Here is a 12326-nt window from a genome sequence, read left to right on the forward strand (position 1 = left end):
AAACAGACTGTGGCTGTAAATTTGTCCACTGGGGATTGGTGGAGTATGGAAATAACCTATTTAGCATGAATATCACCCTGGCCTTGTAGATGCTGGGGGCATGCCAACACATGCGCTGTAGGTGTTTACCACAAACGACCACCGGATGTTGAAAGCCCATCTTTAACTCCCTACAAGAGGATGCAACAACAACCCCATGACCTTTGAAGTAGACCGGAGTGTGTGTGTCGACCTCGAGACAGTTGCAGGGGCTCGCCTGGCGTAGGAATGCCTGGTGGCTGTGTAGCAGTCATGGGTTCTACTGAATCCTGGTGCCCACATCCATAGATGAAGGAAACGCTAACCTTTGGTCAGGGAACATGAATATAAAGATGCTACTCTTCCCCACATTCAAGCTCATGATTCTGCGCTGTGGTCCCAGCCCCCATGGGCTTGGTGCCGCAGGGAGAGAACTCCTCTTGGAGGAACGGCCCTTGGATAGACTCTTAAATCCCTTGACTAAGCTGCCCTTTCAGAGCTCCCTTGGTGTTATAAGGTAACAGTCAGGACTAGTCCCTTCAGCAGGACTCTCTCTCCGCTCTGTTCCCCAAGCCTCTATCCTTGTCTTCCCTCTTTCCCCTTTCTCCCTCTTCAAACCCCAGTGGCTTAGCATCTGATGGTGAGCCCATCCCCTGGCCACTCTTATGAGACCAGAGATGGCCTCTCATCCTGCTCTCCTTGGGTCCTGACAGGTGAAGCAGCTGGTGCCGGTCCGGGATCAGTCCCTGCAAGAGGAGCTGGCACGCCAACATGCTAATGAGCGCCTACGGCGCCAGTTTGCTGCCCAGGCCAATGCCATCGGCCCCTGGATCCAGAACAAGATGGAGGTTGGTGGCGCCCTACCCGAGTCTGGAGTTCTCACTGAGCTTCAGAACAGCACCTCCCTACCTGGGTTCTGTCTGCACCACCCACTCCACTGTCTGTGGCCTTCATGTCTCCATGCCCAGGGCTGACAGAGTACAGGATGCCAAGGGCTGTTAGAGTACAGGGCTCAGCGGCCCATCTCCGCTGTCTGCCCTTGTCAGTGGCAAAGCTCTTCCTCAGGTTTAGTCTCGTCAGGAGCTAGATGTTGAGCCATCCGTCCCTAGTGAGGGCAGGTGAAGGGTCACACGTGCTTTGTTTCAAACATTCAAGAAACAAGGATCTGGCTTTTTTTTTTTTTTTAAATTGATTTCAACAATAGCCAGGAGACCTTTTCTGTCTCCCCTTTGGGATAAAGTATTAACTTTATCTTAGAGGTAGAAGCTCTCCCCAGTAGTCCGATACCTGTCTGACAGCTCTGCCTATGTCTGCCCGTCCTAGTGCCCACAGCATGGAGCAGACTAGCAGGCCTGAGGACATGTCTCTTCCCTTCAGGAACGTCAGCAGGACTCTTGCCTTACACCTGCTTTGGATCATGTTCCCCACCCCCACCCCCTGCCCCATTCTCTAGACAGACGTGAACTTAACCTTATTTCATCCTGTGATCTTGTCCCTAATTTGTCTGGGACATCCAGTGCCTTGGGCCCACCCTGTCTGTCTCTGTGCACACTGAGTGCACCCTCATACCCCACCTGCCCCCCACATACAGGAGATCGCTCGGAGCTCCATCCAGATCACAGGGGCCCTGGAGGACCAGATGAACCAGCTGAAGCAGTACGAGCACAACATCATCAACTACAAGAACAACATTGACAAGCTGGAGGGCGACCACCAGCTCATCCAGGAAGCCCTGGTCTTCGACAACAAGCACACCAACTACACCATGGAGGTATGGATGGCACGTGGGCAGGCTTGACTCGCCTTGAGACCTTTGCAGGTTGTTTCCTTCCGCACGTCTCCCTCTCTGGTAAATCCTGTGTGAACTCAGGGGACAGTTAGGTCTTTCTATTCACTGTGTGTGGAAAAGCATTGTGAATTGTTACAATCATCAAACAATAATTAATTGTCAACGTTATCGTTATTGTCACAGGAAAGTCATTATGCTTCTTTGCAGAGGAACTTAAATTGTCCTCATTTCTTCCCATTGTTTTTTGGCTTGGGTTTTTGTTGTTGTTGTTGCTGCTGCTGCTGCTGCTGTTGCAATGGATGGTCTCATGACCATCCAGATTCTCCTGGATCTGAATATGTAATTATGAATGACCCGATACTCCTGCTTCAATCTCCTAAGTACTGTGATCACAGGCATGTACCACCACACCCAATCTTTATTAGTTGTTGTAAAAATTAGTACGTAAAGTCAAGACTGTCCCCATTTCTACCGTCTGGTGCCGATCTCCCTGGGAGCCTTTGGGTATAACCAGTGCCCAAAGGCTATTTGGTCAGTGTGAAAATGTCTTCAGTGACAAGTAGACCACGTGTTGAATATTTAATCTACAAAGTGTGGGCCAGAGATGTAGTTTCGTTGTAGACTTTATTTATTTTTGCCTAGTATGTGCAAGGCCCTAGGTTTAACCCCGAGTTCCAAGTATATGTGACATAAATAAAAAGTATTAATTGATTTGCAAAGTGCCACTTTGTAGATTGTCATTTGTAGAAATCTGGTCTCACTCCTCAATATTTCCCACGCTACAGAATCTTGTAAAAGTTGAAACAGTGAAAAAAACATTTTAAGTACAGGACAGTCAAGTTGTTGAGATGGCTCGGCAGTAAAGGCACACGCCGTGAAGCCTGACAATCTGAGTTGAGTTCTAGGAATCTATGTAAAGGAGGGAACCGACTCCAAAATTTTCCTGTGATCTCTGCACACGGACTCGCTACACCAATGATGATGATGATGATGATGATGATGATGATGATGATGATGATGATGATGGTGGTGGTGGTGGTGGTGGTGGTGGTGGTGGTGGTGGTGGTGAACAGAATCAGTACAGCAAACCTATACCAAGCCCTGCTTATTTCCTGCTCATTGGAGTCCCCCTCCTTTCGTGATAACGATGCACTAAAACCTCCTTGACCTAGCTGATTGCCGGTTCCTCTCCTTGACAGCATATCCGTGTCGGATGGGAGTTGCTGCTCACAACTATCGCCAGAACCATCAACGAGGTGGAGACCCAGATCCTGACAAGAGATGCCAAGGGCATCACCCAGGAGCAGATGAATGAGTTCAGAGCCTCCTTCAACCACTTTGACAGGGTACTGCTCTCTCTCGAGTTGTGTGAAAGGCAGTTATTTCTGGAAGAGCATGCGTACTGTTGGTCTGAGTCCTTTAAGACACAGGAATTCCAGGCCGGCTTTCAGGTCTCTCTGTAACTGAGGATGACCTTGAGCCCCCGGTCCTCCTGCCCCCACTTCCCAGTGCTGGATGATGGCAGGTGCTTGGCAACATGCCCAGCTGGTCACTTTAGATCTTGCTGCTCCAAAAAGTTCACAAGGAAACTGGTTGAGTGATACCAAGGGAACTAGCTATCAAACAAGCACTGTTAAGTCCCCATGTCGCGTCAGGTGACCTTACATCAAGGCTTTTGCTTTGTTTCCTGGAGTTAGGGATTTAGCTCGGTGGTAGAGTACAGGCCTAGCAAAGCACAAGGCCCTGGGTTAGGTCCTTGGCTTGGAAGAAAGAAAAAAACAAAGGACAAAATCTACAAAAAGAAACAAATGAGCAAAAACAATGTAGCTTGCTCTGTTTTCTGTAGATCCTCTAACTAGGACACTGTAGTTAGTGTCAATGCTTGGCTGTCTTTAGTGAAAGCACCTGCTTGGGCTGCAGAGCTGACTTGGTGGTAAAGAGGGCGAGCTGTTCTTGCCGAGGACATGGGCTCAGTTCTAACACCCACACAGCAGCTCACACCACCTGTAACTCAGGCTTCTGATCCCCGTGCATATACGCGGTACACATGTCCACTCAGGCATAACATAAACATTAGGTAAATAAGTAAACCTCAAATACGTTTAAATGTAGAAAAGGTTTATTTCCAATAAGCACTGGAAACAAAGTTTTCCTGGGGTCCGTTGGGGTGAGATCAGATATTTAGATTACGTCGTGTTCTCGCTGTACAGCAACATGGGGCTGTGTGTGGTGCCGCATGGCTTTTATCTTGGCATGCAGGGAGCAGGAACAGGTAAATCTCTGAGTTTGAGGCCAACTTGGTCTACATAGCAAATTCAGGCAGGGAGGTATATAGTGCAAAGATGGCAGGATCACGGAGCGCATGGATGGAGAGATCCCTCCACTAGACATCTGGGCCGCTGACTATCATAGAGCACAGGTATGGTCAGAGCTGTGTTTCTGAGAAGCTCATTAAAACTCCAGATGGTAATGGGGGTGGGGGCATTGGAGTGAAGAGAAGGAGCAGAAGCCAGATGTGGCTCCTGAGAAATTAAGGAAGGGGGTTAGGAAGGAACTTTGGGTTCAGGAACAGGAGTGACAAGACCAAGGGCTTGGTGGGAAGGAGACTGATGAGCAACACGGTTATTCCAGACTCCAAGGGCAAGACAGGAGGAGTGCTCATTCGCCAGCTTGGGAAAGCTGGCTCTCCTACCTGGGCAGTGGGAGGCCAGCTTAGTGAAACCAGGCAGTGTGCAGGTAATGATCTCCAGCAAGCAGCCATCTGAGAGGAAGAGAGGAGGGTTCCGACCTACAGGGTTACTGCTCCAAAGCAGCTGCAAGCGCCAGAGCAGGGCACCAAGGGAAGTGGACAGGGGAGCCATGAGCAGAACGCAGGGCTGCAGAGAGGCTGACACTGGGGAGGGCCAGACCCTCAGGCCTGAGAGCCAAAACACAGGTTCCAGTCACAGAAGACAGAACTTCTAATTTTCTAAACTGGCCATTTCCTGAGCGAGCAAAGTCAACTGAATCGCCAGTAAAGACATATTGGTGTTTAAATGTTAGCTGTCCCTCTTACAACTCTGAGAAAATGTAAACAGGAACATTTTCCATCCCAACCAGAATTTGGTATCAGATATCCTCGTTTACAGAGCTGAGACCACCGCCCACTGGGTTTGGGGGAGAAGCTGAGCTAGTCATGTGGATGAAGCCATTACATCTGGCCCTGGGTTCCATTCCCAGAACTTCATCTGGGTAGTAGTTTCCAAGACTGGTTGAGTTTCTCAGTTCAACTCTAGAAATGTTTGCAATATATGCCATTACCAATAGGTGGCAGCAGTGAGCTCCTTTTGCTGCCTTTAATGTGGGTTTTTTCATTATTAGTCTTTATAGCACCTGCCTCTTTTTCCTTTCCTTCCTCTTATTTTATTTTGCAGCGCCTTGTGTGTGTTAGGCAAGCCACTCTCCCACTGAGTGACAGCCAGGTCTCCTCTTCGCTGTTAAAAAGACTACTTTATAATATTCTGGTACTGGTGGCTTTGTCCTCCTGTAAGTCTGGGGCGACCTCTGAGCTTGGCTGGTCACCCTTTCTCTACCACCTTGCTCACTGGGCACTGGATCAGGCAGAGCTGTTCATCTCGTCCCTAACTGTCCTCTCTTTGTTCTTTGCATTTGCACAGAGGAAGAACGGCCTGATGGATCATGAGGATTTCAGAGCCTGCCTCATTTCCATGGGCTATGACTTGGTAAGCCACAAGCTGAAATTCTACAAAGGTCTAGGACCACACCAGGCCTCCATTGTGGGAATGTAAATGTGATACTTTTTTTTTTTTTTTTTTTTTTTTTTTTTTTTCTCCATCTTTATAAACTTGGGTATTTCTTATTTACATTTCAATTGTTATTCCCTTTCTCGGTTTCCGGGCCAACCCTAACCCCTCCCCCTTCCCTTCTATATGGGTTCCCCTCCCCATCCTCCCCCATTACTGCCCTCCCCCAACAATCACGTTCACTGGGGGTTCAGTCTTGGCTGGGTTCATTTTCATATCTCAGAGCAATGCTTTGTGAAAAATCTGCCTATTGTTATGTAAAAATAATGCTAAAATACTAAAAACATATTTTACTCAGTACCTGGCAAGGTTTCCTTAGGGTGAAAACATTAAGGACATGGGCTTTCCTGGTGATGTTTAGAAGCCTCATTGATATAACTCACATACTTCAGTGAAACAACTTAAAATGTACACTGCCAATGGCATCCAGTTTCTTGAGTTTTTTTTTTTTTTTTAAGATTTTATTTTATTGTATGAGTACACTGTAGCTGTCCTCAGACACACCGGAAGAGGGCATCAGATCCCATTACAGATGGTTGTGAGCCACCATGTGGTTGCTAGGAATTGAACTCAGGACCTCTGGAAGAGCAGTCAGTGCTCTTAACCACTGAGCCATCTCTCCAGCTCTGTTTTCCTGAGTTTTAAACGGTGTTTTCCTTTGATATTTTAGAAGATAGAAGAGAGATTTTAATGGCTGGGGATGATAATGCAAGGTTTTAATCCCACCTCTTGGGAGGCAAAGGCAGGCAGATCTTTATGAGTTTCAGGCCAGCCAGAGCTATATAGGGGAGTCTCTGTTTCCAAAAAAAAAAAAAAAAAAAAAAAAAAAAATCGAGGGCTGGAGAGATGGCTCAGTGGTTAAGAACACTGACTGCTCTTCCAGAGGTCCTGAGTTCAAATCCCAGCAACCACACGGTGGCTCATAACCATCTGTAATGGGATCTGATGCCCTCTTCTGGTGAGTCTGAAGGCAGCTACAGTGTGCTCATATACATAAAATTAATAATTTTTAAAAAATCAACAGAGAAACAGACAGACAGGGGACAGATTATAGAAGTGGTCTGCATTACCCTTTGATGAGTTACATGTTTATCTATTTTTGAAACAGTATCTTGTTAGGTAGCCCAGGTTGGCCTTGAGCTTACTGAGATCCTCCTCCCTCTGCCTCTAACCTTGGGCTTAGAGTCCCAGTGGTGTAAGAATAAATTAAATATACAAATTCATAGAACAAGCCAGACTACAGGTGACATATGCCCACATTCCCAGCACTCTGGGTATCTCGTGTAGCCCAGGTGAGGTTAGCTGGGAACTCACTCTGTCCTCCACGCTAGCCTCAAACTTACTATCCTTTCTGCTCAACCTCCTGAAAACCAGAACTACAGGTATGCACCTTGATTATATATAAAACACTGTTGCTTTTTAAGGCTTTTTTTTTTCAGAACTGGGGACATGCTAGTCAATTGCTCTAATACGGAGCTGTACTCAGTCTCTAATGAGCGTTTAAAACACGACCAGCTTTGATTCCTCTGGTAATAAACTAAAGAATGAGCACCGTCTTACATAGTAATTCCAGTTCCCAACTCTGGCTGAGTTACTCTTCCTAATGATGTAATTAGGAAGGGCAACATGGGCTACAGAAAGGACCCACTCCTGATAGGCTGGGGCCTCTGGCAATGATGCTACAACAACATTTAAAACTGATTGGAAATGAACCTGAGTCACCCACAAGACGAACACTTTCCAGAGAGTAAAGAGAACCATGCGGAGGACCCATTTCCATTTCAAACCCTGAATCATTTACTGTCTCTGTACCACCTCCCCATAGGGTGAAGCTGAGTTTGCTCGAATTATGACTCTGGTTGACCCCAACGGACAAGGCACGGTCACCTTCCAGTCCTTCATTGACTTCATGACTAGAGAGACCGCAGACACGGACACTGCAGAGCAGGTCATCGCCTCCTTCCGGATTCTGGCTTCTGATAAGGTCTGCTGGGACAGGCTTTCTTTCCAGCTTTTTAAATGATCTTTGATTATCTGGGGTAGTGAGTACACTTGCACATGGGCCTTGGTGTGCGTGGTGGTCAGAGGACAGCCTCAGACATCAGTCTTGCCTTCACCTTATTTGAGATGTGGACCCTCTTGTTTCTTGCTGTATATGCAAGGCTAGCTTTTCTGCAAGCTTTCAGGGATTCTCTGGTCTTCTACCTCCCATTTCACCATAAGAGCACTGGGATTATAGATGCATACTGTTAAGTCTGGACTTTTAAAAAAGGATCTGTCTGTGCGTGCGTGCATAGTCTGTTCTCTCCTCCTTTACAGGGGTTCGAGGGACAAGCAGCGTTCTCCAGGCTCATGTGGCCCTTACCCACAGATCCAGTTCACCAACTGGATATTTTTAATACAAATTAAGCAGGGGTTTATAGAGAGATAGAAGCTCGGAAAGGAGTAAAGCTTATCCCAGAACATGGGTGAAAGCTTCCCATATGTATATGTTTTTAAAAGTTCCTTCCTTCAATGCCAATCCTACACTTCCTTTAAGGGAAGGTTTTATTTTTCACCTCACAGTGACATATTTTCATATTTTTAAAAACCAGAGCATGAAAGGGTCTCCATTTTCTTATATTTTTGGTTGTGGGCCTAACCTTTAACAACTAAGCCGTCTCTCCAGCCAAGGGTCTCCATTTTCTAAAAACATCAGTTATGTGAAGTCAAATGGTTCACTCCTATGTTCTCCTCAGTTTATGCTGTGAACCAACTTGACCCGTGAGGTGGGGAATTAAAATCGGAATGTTTATGAGAAATGTTGGCAATACTCACTCATGGGCTTTTACAAAGCATCCTGAATTTCCTGCCTGTCTCCTTGCAGACTCACTCTCTGTGAACCCAGCTTTCAGTTGTTATTTGGTAAAATGGGCAGAGTAAACTCCTCACCTGTGATCCTCTACAGTGTGAGAAACGCGCAGATATTGAGACGGCTCACAGTCTAGGTTCTCTGCATTTAATCTGCCCTCCTTGTGTGTTTTTTCCTAGCCTTACATCTTGGCAGAGGAGCTTCGTCGAGAGCTGCCTCCGGATCAGGCCCAGTACTGCATCAAGAGAATGCCCCCATACTCAGGCCCAGGCAGTGTTCCGGGGGCCCTGGACTACACTGCCTTCTCCTCTGCCCTCTACGGGGAGAGCGACCTCTGATGCTCTTTCTGTAACCCCTGACCCTATCAGAACGCAATAAAGGCTCAAGTGTAGGTTGTTACCTGGAAACTCTGACAAACTTTATTAAGAGGTGTGATGGGCTGGATGCGGTGGTGAACGCCTTTATCCCCCGCCGCTGTGAGGCAGAGGCAGGTCCATCTCTGCGAGTTCAAGGACAGGCCTGGTCTACCTGTTGAGTTCCAGGCCCAGCCAGGGATACCCACAAGACCCTGTCTCAAAAACAAACAAACAAACAAACAATGAAAGAGAGACTGGAGTGAGGGAGGGCCTAAGAAGAAAGGTCTGTCTATGAAGTGCTTGCTTGCCCTGTAAAGGTGGCTAGCAGGTAAAGGCGCCTGCAGGAAAGTCTAACGACCTGAGTTTGACCCCTGGATCCCATGGGGCAGGACGAGAGAACCCAAAGTTTTCCTCTGGCTTCCACATGCATATACACACATGCGCCAGGACATACGTGTCCATGCACACGCCCAGAGGGTCTTCCTTGCAGCTCATTCTTTCCCTAGGTCAGGCAGAAGCAGTTTTAATGGGTGTGATGTAGTGGTCCTATTCCCACGGGTTTCTTTCTGAAGGTTTAGCTACATGAAATGAAAGGGTAGGTTGGTTTGTTTCTTTGACTAAGATCGCTTACATACTATCGGAAGGGGGCAGTGAAAATGTGGAAATTGAAACATTCAGGATTCATCACCAGGGAAGCAATTGCTTGCTCTTTTGGTATTCTGAAGGTCTGGTGAAGGTTTGACGTTTAAAATACATCTCTTTGGGGTTGGGGATTTAGCTCAGTGGTAGAGCGCTTGCCTAGCAAGCACAAGGCCCTGGGTTCGGTCCCCAGCTCCGAAAAAAAAAAAAAAAAATACATCTCTTTGCCTTTTATGTTCATGTGGGTATCCTTGGGGGACATGGTTGGGATTCTAGCATGTTTTTTTTTTTCCTAGCTTATTCAAAGATCAGCTGGACTTACCTATAAGTGACATCATTAGTGGAATTAAGCATTATGGGATTGGCCTGCCAGTGGGGAAAAACAGATTGCTCAGAAGATGTTTAACACTTTTTTTTCTTGAGACAGTGTTTCTCTGTGTAGCCCAGTCTTCCTGCCTCAGCTTCCTAATTACAGGGAGATTATGAATATATGTCAGTATTACCCCCTTTTAATAAGCAAAACTTTTTTTTTGAGAGTCTAATGTAGCCCAAGTTGACCTTGAACTCCTGATCCTCCTGCCTCTGCCTCCAAAGTGCTAGACTTACAGTGTGTCCCCCAAGTCAGGCTCATTAAAATCTAAAAATTATTTTATTTATTCTGTTGTTCTTAACATTGTGTGTGTGTGTGTGTGTGTGTGTGTGTGTGTGTGTGTGTGTGTGTGTGTGTGTGTGTGTGTGTGTGTGTGTGTGTGGTGGTCAGAGGACAACTTCTGGAAGCTGGTTCTGTCACATGTAAGTCCCAGGGATCCAACTCTAGTTGTCAGGCTCGGTGGCAGGTGCCTTTACTTCCTGAGCCTTCCTGTTGGCTTTCCTCAACATATTTGGATAGTTGAGTTTATCAATTTTAATTATGTAAATGTGTGTTTTGTGTGGGTATGTGTATCCACACGAGTGTAGGCACATGAGAAGCCCAGAGGTATTGGATCTTCTGGAAGTGGAGTCACAGGCAATTTTAGGTTACCAGACCCAGATGCCGAGAACCGAACTCTGGCCTTCTGAAAGGGCAGTTCGTCTCCTTAACTTCTGAGCCATCTCTTTAGCCCTTATTAATGTTTTTGAAGTGGAGTTTTCAGTCAACTCTTCACTGTATTGGATTGGACAGTCAGATTTGGGGGTGGGGGTGAGTGATCTTTCCTGGGACTAGAAGTTGCCAGAGATGGAGGTGGAGTCAAGAAGAAAAGCGAGGTTTCTGTTATTGTCTCTTGATTTCCTGATGCCCACATTTCCCCCGTAGAGCCTGTCATAGAAGTTTCAGAGAGACAGCTCTAAGTGCTTTGTACTTACTTAAGAAGGAGCTTGCTATAGCTGTTCCCAATGAGACTAGAAAGCTATAGCCTAGGGCACAAGGTAGAGCTCCCCCATGCGGAGTACGGTGAGGCCTGCCATTCTCAGAGGAAGGAGGTAAAAAGTTTTCCTCCATGGCCCCTTTGCATTCCTTTGCTGCCTTCCTCCTGGGAGTCAATAGTACTAGAAGTTAGACCTTCTCCTCTTGGATGGGGCAGTGTCTAGGTCCAGCCCGGCTCTCCTGAAGGACACAGGATTTCATCTGTGCTCCTGCTTGGTGTTTTCGCCTGGTGAGTGTGTGTTAATTTTCCACTCCTGTTGTCCAAACCTATATTGCACGTCACCCCACTTCACCACGCCCCCCCTCCCCTGCCCCGGCCCCCAGAGTTTCCATCATGCAGACAGCTTGCAGTAAATAAAGAAGAAACACCTGTTAAATGTTGGTCCTTGACGACTAGAAAATGAGCTATAAACAAACGAAAACAATTGCTAATTGCAGTTGAAGTGTGAATGGAAAGGGAACAAAGTGTCTAACTGAGTCTGTTTCCTTGGGTTTGATAAGTTTCTGCCTGGAAATTTGTTCTTTTTTTCATTTACCAGTGTTTGCTGATAACCTTACTGACCTTTCACCTTGGCCCACTTTTTTAATTTGCTTCATAATTATTAAGTAGTTGACAGTTTGAAAAGTCTCTGAAATACCTGGGCCTTTGAATTTAATAGCAGGTGCTTTGGGGTGCTGTGGGGAGGGGAGGGGGTGAGCTTTTCACTGTTGTATGTGAAACAGGTGCTATGCTCTAACTGGAACTGTGGAGGAGAATCCAGGAAGCATTCCTCTTAACTAGGAACTTGTGTTCAGGGTGGCCCTAGGCAACCCATCTCTCTAAAATTTTTTGACCTGTCTATAATATCCAGCAAGGGATTGGATAAGTACTACCTAGTGATACTCGAGAAGGGGAATAAACCATGAAAAACAATAAAATATTATACCACCATCCTACAAGTTGTTTTTATTTCTGATCACGAGTTATCAATTAAAGTTGCCAAAGTGTCTCTGTTTTTTTATCATTTTAAAGGATATGCAGGCAATTAGATTAGCTGTAAGCAGACTTCTTATATTCTGAAAGCATTCAGTTGGTGTTGTATTTGCCTCCCTTAAAGAGTCAGAGATGCGTCTTTAAAAGGGGAACAAGAATACCCTTGGCAAGGAATAGGGAGGCAAAGATTAAAACAGAGACAGAAGGAACACCCATTCAGAGCCTGCCTCACAAGTGGCCCATAAATATACAGCCACCCAATTAGACAAGATGGATGAAGCAAAGAAGTGCAGGCCGACAGGAGCTGGATGTAGATCGCTCCTGAGAGACACAGCCAGAATACAGCAAACACAGAGGCGAATGCCAGCAGCAAACCACTGAACTGAGAACGGGACCCCCGTTGAAGGAATCAGAGAAAGAACTGGAAGAGCTTGAAGGGGCTTGAGACCCCATATGAACAACAATGCCAAGCAACCAGAGCTTCCAGGGACT

At 46.5% G+C, this 12326-nt stretch overlaps 1 protein-coding gene across 1 annotated transcript in view; it reads left to right on the forward strand.

Moving 5' to 3' along the window:
* Nucleotides 1-8868, forward strand: part of LOC116883974 (alpha-actinin-2-like) — a 9485-nt gene extending 617 nt beyond the window's left edge. The window contains exons 2-7 of the mRNA XM_032885208.1: nucleotides 732-866; nucleotides 1610-1789; nucleotides 3007-3153; nucleotides 5464-5529; nucleotides 7436-7594; nucleotides 8641-8868. Coding sequence (XP_032741099.1) covers nucleotides 732-866; nucleotides 1610-1789; nucleotides 3007-3153; nucleotides 5464-5529; nucleotides 7436-7594; nucleotides 8641-8799 — 846 coding nt within the window. The 3' untranslated portion in view covers nucleotides 8800-8868. The remainder of the gene's footprint in view (nucleotides 1-731; nucleotides 867-1609; nucleotides 1790-3006; nucleotides 3154-5463; nucleotides 5530-7435; nucleotides 7595-8640) is intronic.
* The last annotated feature ends 3458 nt before the right edge of the window (nucleotides 8869-12326 follow it).

Source organism: Rattus rattus, chromosome 14 (assembly GCF_011064425.1).
Source record: "Rattus rattus isolate New Zealand chromosome 14, Rrattus_CSIRO_v1, whole genome shotgun sequence".
NCBI lineage: Eukaryota > Metazoa > Chordata > Mammalia > Rodentia > Muridae > Rattus > Rattus rattus.